General features: G+C 42.0%; 1 protein-coding gene across 1 annotated transcript; it reads left to right on the forward strand.

Annotated features, from left to right (window-relative positions):
* Positions 1–2,411: 2,411 nt before the first annotated feature.
* On the forward strand, positions 2,412–5,806 carry gphb5 (glycoprotein hormone subunit beta 5). The gene is made up of 3 exons (XM_070920880.1): positions 2,412–2,438; positions 3,786–3,986; positions 5,615–5,806. The coding sequence occupies exons 1-3, from the start codon at positions 2,412–2,414 to the stop codon at positions 5,804–5,806; spliced, it is 420 nt and encodes a 139-aa protein (XP_070776981.1).
* The last annotated feature ends 8,123 nt before the right edge of the window (positions 5,807–13,929 follow it).

Here is a 13,929-nt window from a genome sequence, read left to right on the forward strand (position 1 = left end):
TATCAGTACCACAAGTGAGCACCAGAGGTCAACACAACATCATATTAGTGCCGGGCTGCTGATGTCTGCAGGCAAAACCAACAGGATTACTCAGCGTTTAAATCTTTATTTATACAAGGAACGCTGACAGGACATTCATGATCTTTTGTTTTGTAATATTCAGTTTCATTATGAGTTGTTTAGTATAACCACCATCTTGGTGTGGGTGAAGGACCTCGCCTCAGTGGCAGCGGTCTAGGACTTCAAACTGGAGACCTGGTCTTCCTCTGCTTGTTGCTTTTAAGAAACGACCAAAAGCAAAATACTAAAGATCTAAAATATACTTTCAAAGTCTTTTGCATTACTTTGAACCAATGTTGTGTATATGAACAATTCATATCAGTTGTAATCAGTGTGTGTTTTTAACCTGGAAATGTGTTGAAGCGAACCAACAGACAATATCTTATTTCTATACAGTATCTATATTTTAATGTCTGTATCAGTTACACTGTAATGGATCAGAAACAGCATTGTGCATTCACTTACAGTCTCTTCATTCAGAGGACATTTCAGAGAAATGTAATGAACCACTATCATCAAAACACCAAATGAGGGGAAGTGTTTTGTCAGAATGCTGTTCACCCCTCCAGTCGAGTTCCACAGACTTGGATCAGTTATGACAATGAGCACTGAAGGTGTTGACAAACACACAGTCTTCATCAGCAGATATTTGCAGCAGTATTCTGAGTTCTTGTCCATGTTGGTTTAAAGTAGAGCTTAACATTTCAAAACAATCTCCACTCAAGATCCATTTACTCACATGTTCTCTGGCAAAAACCTTGTGAAGCGCTTTGGATACAGGCGCTATATAAATGTAGCCATTTATATTTATCATTAACTCTCAAACTCAACTTTAAAGCAAACGAAGCCCTAAAAGTGCTGCAATAATGGATAAAGTTTGAACATTTAAAGTTCCATGACAAATGAGCAAACTTCATCTGACAATGAAGACAGTGCGACATGATCAAAAAGCTCCAGAACAAGCTAGTAAGTGGACCTTGAGAGGAGACTGTTCTTTCCGTGGTCAAGAATGAATTGTCAAGCTTGGCATTTAAGCTGTGGTGGTGCTCCTGGTGGACCAACACCTTACTAAGAAAATAGTCAGGGTGGGTCAAATTAAGCAGATTAATTTCCCCATAAAAATTAATGAAGTATGACAAAAAAAATAAGCGAAAACTTGAAAAGAATCTTTCATTTGCAATCCGCGAATAATTGCACAAAAACCGGATTGTGGAAATCCAGGCTTACTCCCTTTGTACTGGCTCACAATTAACCTCATTGTAATCACCACTGTTATCCAATTACATGCATTCTGTTATTCCACACCCTGCACATTGTTCAATAATAGCCTGGAGATGGGTAATTCTTTCTGATAGTGAGGGGGACAGGGTGTCTGTGAACCTGTCCCTGACTCATCCTCCTCAATATTTCCTCTAATCTAACTTTAATTGCTTGGCCTCAACTTTCAACTTTACTTTTAAAGATTCATTTCCTGAACTACTTGAGAGCAGTTCTGCTCTGCTGGCTCCACACGCTGCCTGCAGGGCCTCTGATGGTAATTTCTTGATGAGGCGCTTACTCGCCCAAATCAATTCTTCCCACTTCTTCACGTCTCCCCGTCTCCTCCTCCTGTCGTTGTCTCCTGCGATGGCTGATGCACCCGATCCACACGGTAAAGCCTGCAAGGTACGGCCTGAGTAACAGCCAGCTTTCTCTCCGTGTGAATGTCACTGGCAACACACAAAAAAAACCATCATGAAAAGAATGAGACAAAGTCAAACAGCAGCGTTGGAGCTCAGGGGTGAAGTCATTACAGTCGGCATGTGAGAACAGGAGCAGGGTCTGTCTCTGGAGCCAGCTAATTGAGCTCGGATGAGTGAGAGTAGACACAGGAAGGCACTGTGTTTGACTGTTGTTCCCCTTCTTCCGTGTGGATGACTATGAACAAAAGGGCAGACTCTTTCCCTAATCAAGCTAATGGAGTGGGAACAAGCTGGTGGCTGAACTAGATGGGCAGCGACAGGTAGAAGGGCCTCCGGGGGATTTAGGGAGTCTGAGGTGAGGACTTCAGCCTCTGATTGGCAGGACACAGGATAATAAAAAGCCTCAGCTTGTACTGTCAGATCCATTAGCAGGTGGTGCAGGTCTGAGGAGCACACAGTGACAAGTTCACGTTAGCCGCCCACACTGCCGAAGAATAACTTCAGAGCTGTTACTGCAGGCCTGCGTGCTACAACTGTGAGAACAGCTGCTTGTTGACAGCAACAACCCGCTTAAAAGTTAGTGTGTCAAGGTATTTTTGTGTATATTCAATAGTCAACACATTTGAATTTTGTGTTTAGCTGCAGGACTGCAACTGAGTCACAGCTAAGATGGCCCTGCAAAGGAAGAAGTCACAAGGGTGAGTGAATTCAGAAAAGATTATTTCAATTGACTTGATTTCACCAGGATAATCTGTTAGTGTAAAGTCCTGGATATAAAAACAAATAAGCTCAGGTTCAAAGTTCTTTCTTACCTTGGAAACAACAGTTGAGAGGACAATCGCTCCATAAGGTCAATTTGGTGGTACTTCTCGACATTTTGATCATAACACCTGACCTTCATCAGCAGATTCTGAGAAATATGATGTGATCAAAAGCTCCAGAACAGCTATTAAATGCACCTTGTGGTGAGATTGTTGTTTCCCAACTGCTGTTTCCCAGGTCAAGAATGGACTTTGAACCTCCACTTTTAAAGCAACGGTGACAAGAAGTCCTTAAAGTCTTCAGAAAATGGAAATTTACAATTCAATGACGACGGATGTGAAGACCACTACTAAAACAGTTACTTTGATTCTTACAAAAACGACCAATTACATCAATTAAGTGGAAGTTAATGTATCAAATTTTTTATTTTGTTTGATTTCAATCACGACAAAAATCCAATTTTTACTTTTAAGTCCTCATAATGCTACAGCGACAACAGCTAATATGTGATATGTGCTGAATGGAGGAGGTCCATGCTGAAAACTGGACTGAGCTTCACTTGTTTATTAGGTCACGTGTTTACTAGACTGGGACCAGTTTGTGGGATACGTTGGCAGTCATTATGGAGGAAATTGACCCTGTTTAATTGTCCTTAGATGCTCCTGACCTTGTATGGGATGTCCTGATTATGGGGTTGTAGTTTGAGGAATAACAAATGGTCAGTCTTGTTAACATCAAGATGGGAACTAGAATCAGTCAGATGTCCTCTTATTATAGCAGCATCAGGGTGCGTCTGGCTTCAGAGAAAGGGGCCAATCAAGATCAAGTCCAACTGGGGTCCATTTCCCTGCAGTATCCCTGGATACAAAATTGGAATAAATGTAGAATTCCTGTAATATAAAGCATGTACAATGATTTTATTTGAAGCTTACATAACAATTGACAGCAACAAGAGAAACTAGTTCAGCAGGATTGTCTGTGACATAACAGACCTCAGAATCCATTCACTTAGAAAATCTGACTTGTGTGGTTAAGAAAGAAATATTACTGATTCCTGCAAGAAAATACTCAGTTTCCTTTTAGTCCCAGAACTCAAGCTGGTCGGGATCCTGCTTCATTGCCTTTCCAGCTTCTTCTACACATGTTCCTGCAACTTGAAGTCGTCTCAGTGCTTAAAAATCCTCCTTCACCTTCTCATTTATTTCCATCTTTCCTTCAAATATGAGCACACAACGCGTACAAAGGAGCTCCTGTTTACTTGTATCTCTGCTTCTCACCCTCTGGAGGCCTGGACTGGCGCTGTGCTGGTTTCTGCTCTGGATCTCTCTGCAGCCGGACCCCCTCCACCGGGCGTCAGCCGTCAACCTGCGGCGCTTCATCGGTTGTGCCGTCCGGGAGTTCACCTTCCAGGCCAGGAAGCCCGGCTGCGGGGGCCTGCACATCACCACTGATGCCTGCTGGGGGCGCTGTGAGACCTGGGAGGTGAGCAGCTGGGAAGCAGCTACTGTACTGTACACAGAGGAGTGGGGGGGGGGGGGATAATATAATGTTATTATATCGAAAAGTGACGTGAAGCTGAAAACTTTCCAAAACAACAACTTTGCATCACCTTACATTTGAAGAGAGAGAAGAAGAAAAAGAAGAAGGATTATATGCAGATTCAGCCAATCAGACAGGCAGACAGACAGGCAGACAGACAGGCAGGCAGGCAGACAGACAGACAGACAGACAGACACACTGTAGATTCAGAGATGGAGAGATGGGTAATCCTCCATCCTCCCTCCAGGTCAGTGCAAGGTCGGCTGTGAGTGCAGTAGATAGATGGACAAACAGATAGAGAGGTAGATATGTGTCAGACGTCTAAGCAGAATGTATTCTGTGTTTATAGTAGCCTTCAAAGTTCTAAGCTTTGTCACAGTAATGAGAGGCTGACTGAAGGGTAGATCTTGCATCTGAATGGAGGAGGACAAGAGGCTTTTAGAGCAGTGTGCACTGAAACTGAGTTAACGCTCTACAAGAATGGAAAGCAGCGTGGAACCCAGAGATTGAAGTGACAGCAGCGGTTTCCTTAACAATGCCTCAAGTGCATAAGAGACACAGTTGGATTTCATAAGTCGCCGGATACTGATTACAAAAAAATGCTGTGAAATCTCAAGTTTCATCTGGTACATTGTATTCAGTGACAAGAGGCATTAGGAAGCTCATGACTCTCTCTGCTTTATTATTGCAGTGTAGCTGGTGTGCGTGCAGGACGCCTGAGCTTTGTTTTGTGATACTCTTTGTATCCCCTCAGGGAGGAGACTCATCTTTTTGTCTGCTCTACCCGACAGGGAGGTCAGGGCGCAGCGGAGGGAGTCGATGTCTTGCTTTAGGGACAGTCTGTAGGACAGACAGTTAGGGGGTCAGGGGTCAAAGAAAAAACAGGGTCTAATTACTACCCAGCTTCAGGAATTACAATCTCACCTTCTGTGCATTCAGCTGAAGTTATGATAGAGAGAATAATAATAAATATTTAAATATTTAACTTTAAATTCCTGGAACAACAACACTCCAAGCAATCAATAGAGGCTTTGCAGATGTGTCACAAAGCTCCCTTCAAACACAGCTTGTATAATGACAAACTGAACAAAAATGAAAAGTGGATTTGTTTCCACGTTGGTTACTGTGATGAGGGAAAGTGTCTGGTCTGCATGTCGGCGTCATTAAAGGTACCTTGTGAAGAGTTTCACCTCTAGTGGTGCTGGAAAGCAATGTTTTGATGAGTGGGCCCTCCTACTGTTTATATTTTGTGCTCTAAAAGCACTTGCATGAGCGTGCACATGCATGCCATGAGCATGGCGGTGATATGACACACAAACACACAATGCTGAGGGCAGTAATGAATATCGACGGTTGGTGGTGGTGATGAGCTGTAAAAAGAAGAAGACTGCTACATGATGTAAACAATGCTTTTGCTTCACCACATCACATATTGATGGTTAAATTAACTTATATTGTTGCCAGCACCCTGTGGAGAAGCATGAAACTGTCAGAGACGACCTCCAAACTACATCATTTTCATATTTGTCACCTTTGTTAGATGAGTTATAAGTGTCCGTTTGTATTTCCAGAAGCCCGTCCTGGACCCTCCCTTCATTGAGTCCTACCAGCGGGTTTGTACCTACAACGAGACCCGTCTGGTCACTGTGAAACTGCCCGACTGCCAGCCAAACGTGGACCCGATGTACACCTACCCCGTGGCCCTGAGGTGTGACTGTGGTGTCTGTCTGACCAGCACCACTGAATGTATAACATCAGTGTAACAACAATCCAAACAGGCAGAAAATATACTTTTTCTAAATATACTTTTTTTTTTTCTTAAATCACCACCATGAGTTTGGCCCTCACGTATGTGAGCTCGACTCTAAACTGCAGTTTATATTAATAAATAAATACATCTTGCACAATCGGCCTGCTGTGTTACCTCGTTTTACTGATTTTATTTAGATGTGTCCTTTTAATCAAACCACTTAATTAAAATAAGGATAAAACCTGGTATACAACATGAACTGTTACACACAGACATCTCCACCTTATTTAAATTCATTAAGATTCAGTAAACGAGCAAAGTTTTGATTGTTTTATTTTAAATTCATAATGTTAATGGCTAGTAGGGGGATTCGTTTTTGAGCCAGTGCTTCGCTCCATGAACGGAAACGTGTGTCCTCTCTGAAGGACACGTCAGTAGTTCACTGTAAACCTTCTTAAAATAAAATATTATCCTCTTCACCGGTGAGACTTCATGTGTGTTCTTTAAAATGTGGAAATATGTCGCCTCCTTCCTACAGCACTTTTTAAATCTGTAAGAATTTTTCCTCACAATTAAAGCAATCAGTGTAAGTGTTGTGATTGCTGTAATTGACATAATTTTTAATTCGTCTTTCAAAGAATAATCAGTCATTGATGGGTGCACAATCATGTGACCACTCTTTACTGCTTAATTAACTGACCTGAGCTCTGCGGCCAAACCTCCTGCTGGTTAGTCATCAGTGGCGGGGCAGAAAAACAGAGTCCTCACTAAGTGTTGTTATTTGTACGATTCCCAAGGAGAGAACAGGGTTTATGTAATCCCTGAGTGCTCACATGTGACCGAGGAGCTGCAGGGCTGCGTTTGAGACCCAGCGCTCAGAGGGAAACAGAACACAGTCCTCCCACCACGCAACCCCCCCCCCCCCATCCCTCGATCCGTCTCTGTCGGGCTGCGTTCACACTGCAAGTCATTATTCATACACACTGTGTTTCAAAGACAGAAAGAAAGAGCAGCTCAGAATTGATCTGTGTTTATTTTTAATATTTACTAAAAATATTAAACTTTGGCTCGTAATGAGCACTATTTGTGTTTTCTCTCCATGTTCTGTTATTGGAGGCATTTCCTTTTCACAAGAGGACCGTGAACGTTTGGATAAGTGGGAACACAAACCAGGTGAAAATCTGTTCAAACTGATCTGGTCCTTTATTTTTCAGTTAAAAAATGTTTCTATGTAATTGACTTTGAGGGTAATAAAGGACATTGAATGTGATTTTGTCAAAAAGTAAGAAATAAATAAATTAGGGCTGGGTCACTTTCAGCTGTCTCTCTGTGCAGACACACACACACACACACACACACACACACACACACACACACACACACACACACACACATTGTACACACAGAGCAGATCGGCAGAGTTAAACTGTCTAAACTTTACAAACCCAGACCTCATACAGGTGTTGGATAATACTGTGGTGGACGCTGCTCAAACAAACCATAAAAATGGATTCGATTATCACAGAAGGAGACAGGAAATAGTTACCTGAAATATTCAGCATCATAAAATATTAATATTTAATTTCAAATCCATCACAGCATTTATATATTTTATATCGTAATCTCAGTTTTTCAGTAAGTTTCACTCCGACTAAACAAATATTTTCAGAGGCTCGAACCTATGACCTTCCCACACCTGATGTCTTTCTAACCGTCAGGTCACCGAGGGAGAATGTGTTACCATCATGTGTCAATTAGCACAAAGATAATCATTAGCTCTCATTGATTCTGCTCCATTTTTAGAAGCTAAAGCAGCACTTCGATATATGCCTGGTTAACTAATACCTGGAGTGAATCCAAAGTAACAACAAGATGTTACGTCTACTTACTTTACAGCACGTTAGCATGAAGACATGTGACCTGAAGTAAGTGAAGGAAAGTTCAGTGTCCTAAACACACAAGTACAGACTGGATGAGTGGAACGAATCTCTTTCAATCACCAGAAAACATTACTTAGGCTAATTAGTAAAGTTAGCCCTAGATGTTGACTTCTGGGTTCCAAATTAGATTTTTTTTCTATTGTATGTATAATTTTGTACGTAATTTACTTAATTTTCAGCTGCTCGATCTTTAAGATTGACATTTTTCAAAATGTAGTTTTAATTTAAACAATCAATGATGATGTCTTATGTTAGAAATTCAAACTTGTTTCACTTTGTAAGCTTTAATTCAGCATGTAGCCTGCAAAGAAAGTTTGAAGCAACCTTTAAGGAATTTAATCGCAGATCAAATAACCTTCAAAGGGCACAACACTATGACTCAACCACTGCGTGCCACACCATGCATTTAGTTTAAAAAGCACAACTTTTACTTCCCAACAACCAAACAAAATAAAACAGGTTATATATTGTTGGATTCTCTTCCACAATGTGCAGCTGACAAAATGACAATGATGGCAGTTATTATATAATTCAAAGGCACTTCTTTGCAGCCATCAGCTCTGCAGAGTTTTGTTTTGGTCGAAGCCCAGAACAGAATCTTCCGCTGCCATAAGAGGAGGAAACTGCAAACAGCAGAGTGCTGAAGAGAAATGCAGAGGTTAAAAGGAGAAAGAGAGGAGAGGTTAGCTGTCTGGACTCTTGGCTCTCCCGAGACCTCTGTTATCTTCAACAGCCCTGACAGGAGAGTCGCTCTAACAACCCCCGCTGTCCTAATCATTCCTGACATTACCACTTCCTCCTTCGGCTGTAGGGAGGAGGGTGGGGGGTAGGGTGGGGCTGCCACAGCTCTTGGCAGCGGGAGCATAACGCAGAAGCCGAGAGGAGGAGGAGGAGGAGGAGGAGGTAACCATCAACGGAGGTTCCTAACCTGAGGTCTATGACCTCCTCTGGGAGCTCAGGGGGAGACACAGTGACTCATATCAGAGACCTTTTATCGAGGGTGTAATGAGGGCTAATTCAGGGGTCAAAGGAATCGCTGAGGAATGTCACTCACGTACTGTAAGAAATGATTTAACATTCTACAGACTTCCAGAAGGTTGATAAAACTGAATACTTGTTAAATGAAATATATTGCTGGTTGCTTTCAGGCTGTGTTGCAGAGCTGCCACCTCATTGGTTGCACAAACGAGGTCAAAGTTGAAACTGACCGAGTCCAGTGGCGTGCAGCGTCTCCGCTCTCTCCGTAGGAAAACAAAGCACAAAGTAATCGTATCGCAGAATTCCCCAACTTGACGCGCTGCAGATGTAATAACATCTCGATGATCATTTGTCTTCCAGGTTGAAGTTTCTAAATGTATAAAATGGATGTTGGGGTGTCTGATCTTTGGGCCACAAGCAAACTATCCATCAACAGACAGACACTGATACTGTAATGCAGGACCCTGTATAGGCCCTGGTCCATTTATCGTCGCTCTAATAGAAACATCTTATTTCTGCTGCGGTTGATGATCATGAAACACGTGTCAGGTAGTGAAATACGTCGCTTTCTTGACTGAAATAGGACGCACAAGCTGACATTTTAACTGGCATTAAAATTGATGTGTCAGCCTGGCAGTTACAGTGAAATAAACTAATTTAACACCTTTCAGGCCAATCAGAAATGAGTATTCTCCAAGGCTACTACTGCAAGTCTAGGTCACTAAAACAGGGTCAGTTTCCCACTTTCGCTCAGTAGTAAACTGCAGGTTCGGGTTAAGGCCAGCTGAGCTGATTTTGCAGCGGAGCCTCGAGGGCAGCTTCCCCTCCACTGCCTCTGAAACAGCCTGACAGGTACCAACTGGGGTTATGAATTATACAGTCGCTCCTACGGGGACGTGCGGATGGAGAAGAGGATCTGTGAGGACGACGAAGCTTCAAGAGAGAGAATGGCAGAGCAGCTCCGTTGGGTGAGATTTCTCCAGGGATACAGCCTGCCTCAGATCGTTTTCACCTTTATTACCATTGACATGTAATATGACGGAGGCGGGGCGGGTGGAGGCTGATTGATGAACTCGCTTTTGTTGGCATTTCTGCACACAGCTGTGGAATGATGGGAAGCAATAATTCATCGGTTTCCTTGTTGGTTTTGAACAAAGACGGAGGGGGACATTAAGAGACCTACTTTACTTTGAATCTGCTACATGTCAAAGGGAAATACTGGACGTTCTACTCCACTACTTTTATCTGTTGACTTAAGAGTCTGTACAAGAAAGATTACAGCATTTTTCAGGTGTTCAAATCACCGAGCTTTACATTTACGTGACAAGGACCTGTAGCAGTCTGTGAGTGATGACTGCAGCTGTCAGGAATAAAGATGGTTAAGATGGGGATATGCTCAAAACAAACATGTCATCCAACCACCACTGAAGCCAAAAGTGTTTATAACTGTTCCAAATGGCCACACTTGAAGGCTGTGTGTAAAGCCCGCTGTCACGAAGAGGGGAGAGACGCCACAATCGTCCAAAGGGGGACGACAGTGCACACAATTGGACAGTCCCTCCCTCAAGACACTGATGGCGCTGCACTTCGTCTCATGAAAGGTAATAATGTGAGAGAGAGCATGAGACAGGAGTTGAAACTCTGCCTCTGTCACCGTCACACGTCTGGACAATCGCTGTGTAAAGTGGGAGTGACTGTCAGATCCAATAGTTGGATTCCTTCCTTTTTTCTTTCCTTATCTCCGCACGTCATCCCTTCCATCTTCTCTTCAGTGCTTCGCTCAACTGATTTAACCTGAAACTGCTTTTTCACCTGACAGCTATTGACAAGACACGTTTATTTGTTTAGCACTTATACACTTAGAAACATACTAAACAGGAAATAAAATCAATTAAAGTAGATGAAATATATATATATATAAAAAAAAATAGTTTCCCTAATTTAACAGGGAAATAAACGTAAACAAACCACTATGAGTACTTATACACAGTTTTTCTTCACCGCATCAGAACAGACCGCTCACACAGTCTGTCAGCCTATTAGCCTTAAATACTATTGACATATAATATAACTGTGAGGGGTGGCGGCGGGGTCACAGCACGGCAATCTCCTCTGCAGGAGATAAAATAATAACGCCTCTGCAACAATGGGAGGTCACAGCACTGCCACTATACCTCTGTGAGAGACGTGACATCATCCCATTCAGCCAGAAACCAGCAGAAGCTTCCAGCGACACACAGAGACTCAGGTTTTACATCCAGAGGTGCAGATGAAACTTCATTTCACAGATGCACAAAATTAAAAGCGACCAAAAGAAAAGGATTGCAAATGTGAAAGTGTCTTGTGACCTGTTAATGATGTCGTAACCATAGGAACAGATGGTGGGGAGATAGAAGGTGAGCAGAGGAGAGATCAGAAATATAAATACAGAAAGAAATAATAATCCCAGCATACAGTGAAACTGCAATATGAAAACTGACCTAATGAGTACTCTTCTCTTCTGAGATATGCTGAACATGAGGTTGATTTAGTTGATTTAGTATGTATATTAAAAGTCACTGGTTTGATTCTGGCAACGTGTGCTCATCAACTGTGTTGTAACTGAGGTAATGAACCTGCTAGTTTGACTTTTTGGGAAATGCATTTTCCTTTTTGCCAAACATTAAATGAGCAGATTGTTTGTGGAGTTTCTTGTAAACAAAGTTTCTGTTTACGTTCAGCGTTTCTCACCAAAGCTCATTGCGTGTATCCATGAGGTCTAACAAACATGCTGAAACATAAAACATTTGGAAACCAGACGTTTCTGACCCACATGTACATACATTGCTCTATAGCGCTACTAGTGATCAAAAACCTCTAGGAGAGAACCTTTAAGTATGTAGCTGAAGTCAGGAGGCGATTAGCCTAGCTTAGCATAAAGACCGGAAGCGGGGTCGATTTTGAAAGTTTCAAAATACACACAAAAAAACCCACTTCTAAAGCTTTGTGATTAACATGTTACATCTCGTTTGTTTAATCTGTACACAAACAGAATCCTAAAAAGACAAGTTGTGGTTTTACGAGGCGCGACGGGCTACAACTCTTTCCTGGCAAACAACAGCCGGGTGTAGTGACTTCCAGGCAACCAGCAAAGACACACACATTGTTGTTTGTCATGATAGAGTTACCACAAGTTCTTTATATATAAGTTTACCTACTTACTTACTTACTTAGCAAGGCCAAATGAAGCGCAACCACAGTGCGGTGGTAGTGATGACGGCTCAGCGGGCTGACAGGCTTTAGATCCTGGATATCCCCAAGTCTGTTTTACTTCCACCTCCTCTTGATGATGTAATCTGCTGAAATCAGATCAGACACATGTCCTTACATGTATTAAACAGAGCCAGAACACATACAGACACTGTATCCTGAAATACAGCACAGTCCATACACAAACACAGGCATTACCGAGAGTCACGACTACTTTTTTTCCTTTGTTCTTCAGTCAACATCTCTGTTCTTTGCTGTGGCGACACCCCAACACCGTCCAGGGATCATGTGAACGTTGATTTGTGAACACAGTGATGGTCCCTTCAAAGAACAGCAGTGTTTCCACTGATGTCTGCTCATCTATTGATCCAGGTTTGCTGTAATGAGGGTAGTAGGCTGATGTTCAGAAGTGGCCATTTCTAAAGATTTTGCACTTCAAATCAGTAGCTGTTCTCACATCAGTTTCAGTAGTTCAGTAGTTCACATCTGCCCTGTTCTTGTCAGGTGGGAGTTACCATAATTACCAGGTTCCAATTTGTAAATAGCGTTCACATCCAAGAGCATCCAAGTCTTAATTACGATTCAGAAATTACGATTTTACAAGTTCCTTCCACCAAGTCCATAGTTTTTCTGTGTCATTCAGGACGCTGACAGTCCTTTAAGATGGACAAAATATTTAACTAAACGAAGAAAACCATGAAGACTGAAGACACCTGCCTAGTGTATTATCATTTTAGCAGGCAAATGGTAACAGGCTGGCTGGCTAGGCCGCGTGGCTAGCTAGTTGTTAACATTAGCGCCGCTACCATCTAACCCTTATCGAACATGCTAGCTAACGTACCTAGCTTGCAAGTTAGGGTTAAGACAAATAATGTCACCCTGTAGGTAGGGTCAGAAAATGCTTTTTGTTGGGAAATGTGATGAAAACTTTGATTAAAAAACAGGACTAAAACACTCATTCTGTGGACAAGACGAGCTGCGTCATCAGGAGACCGAGCGAGACTCGAGCAGATTTATTGTTACTGACAATAAATGGGAGATTTGTTTTATTGGTTTATTCTTCTCTACACTCAGTGAAAGGTTTTTATATAAGCATTACTACAGTGTTTCCACTGATGTCGACAGGACTGGATGACGGGACTGTCGTCTCGTCTGGAGAAAAACATGTTTCGTCCTCATGAAGCTCGGAGGGGAAACTGCTGTTTCAAAGCAGCTGATGCTAAACAAACTCCTAAAAGATCAGATGAGACACTCCTCATTGTTTTTGATACTCTATTTACTGTTGCATTTGGATTCTTTATATTTAAGAACTGTATTTCTGTATTATTATTGGGGCCCTGCTGTCTTGTAAAATGTTGTGTAACTGCTTCAGGGTGAATTCAGAACAAGAAGGGCACTTTTCGCCCTTACATAAACTGGATTTAAAAGACTGAGAGACTGTCCCAGTTTGGGTCTGATAAAGTGGAGCAACATCATATTGACTACTTGTTTTGTTTTGCATTTTTGATGCGAGAGTTGTATTAGCTTGTAATATTTATGACAGTTTTCTGGCTGGAAACAAAAACAATTATTTCACAGATTTTTCATCTCTCGAGTTTCCTCTGATCGTCGTGTGATTTTAATCCCATTGTTTTACTGCTGTGGGTCAGCAACAGTATCAACCACAAAATCTGTGTACGCTTGTTTCATTAACTCACTAACATGTGGAAAGCATGAACTCACCTTTGGTGTAATGAGCCAGCTGGTGTGTTGCATTCAGGGACCTCTGGATTCTGGACTCCTGACTCTAACTTCTTGAGGAATCAACTGAGTTCTTTAAATTACTGCTCAAATGTTTTGTATATACAAAATTGAAAAACTATTTTTGCAACTAAAGGTTATAGTTGCCTTCATTTGTTTTAATTTTTGCCATCCTGTCATCAAATTGAGAGTGTTTCAAACTTAAAGAGCACAATCTGCGGTGGCTCGC

Source organism: Enoplosus armatus, chromosome 15 (assembly GCF_043641665.1).
Source record: "Enoplosus armatus isolate fEnoArm2 chromosome 15, fEnoArm2.hap1, whole genome shotgun sequence".
Taxonomy (NCBI): domain Eukaryota; kingdom Metazoa; phylum Chordata; class Actinopteri; order Centrarchiformes; family Enoplosidae; genus Enoplosus; species Enoplosus armatus.

What these genes read in the sequence shown, in the direction of transcription:
- gphb5 (XM_070920880.1), top strand. Translation starts at nt 2,412, where the DNA reads ATGGCCCTGCAAAGGAAGAAGTCACAA. An exon ending in TGCAAAGGAAGAAGTCACAA is followed by an intron (nt 2,439 to 3,785) that starts GGGTGAGTGAAT and finishes CTTCTCACCCTC; the next exon opens with TGGAGGCCTGGACTGGCGCT. An exon ending in GGCGCTGTGAGACCTGGGAG is followed by an intron (nt 3,987 to 5,614) that starts GTGAGCAGCTGG and finishes TTGTATTTCCAG; the next exon opens with AAGCCCGTCCTGGACCCTCC.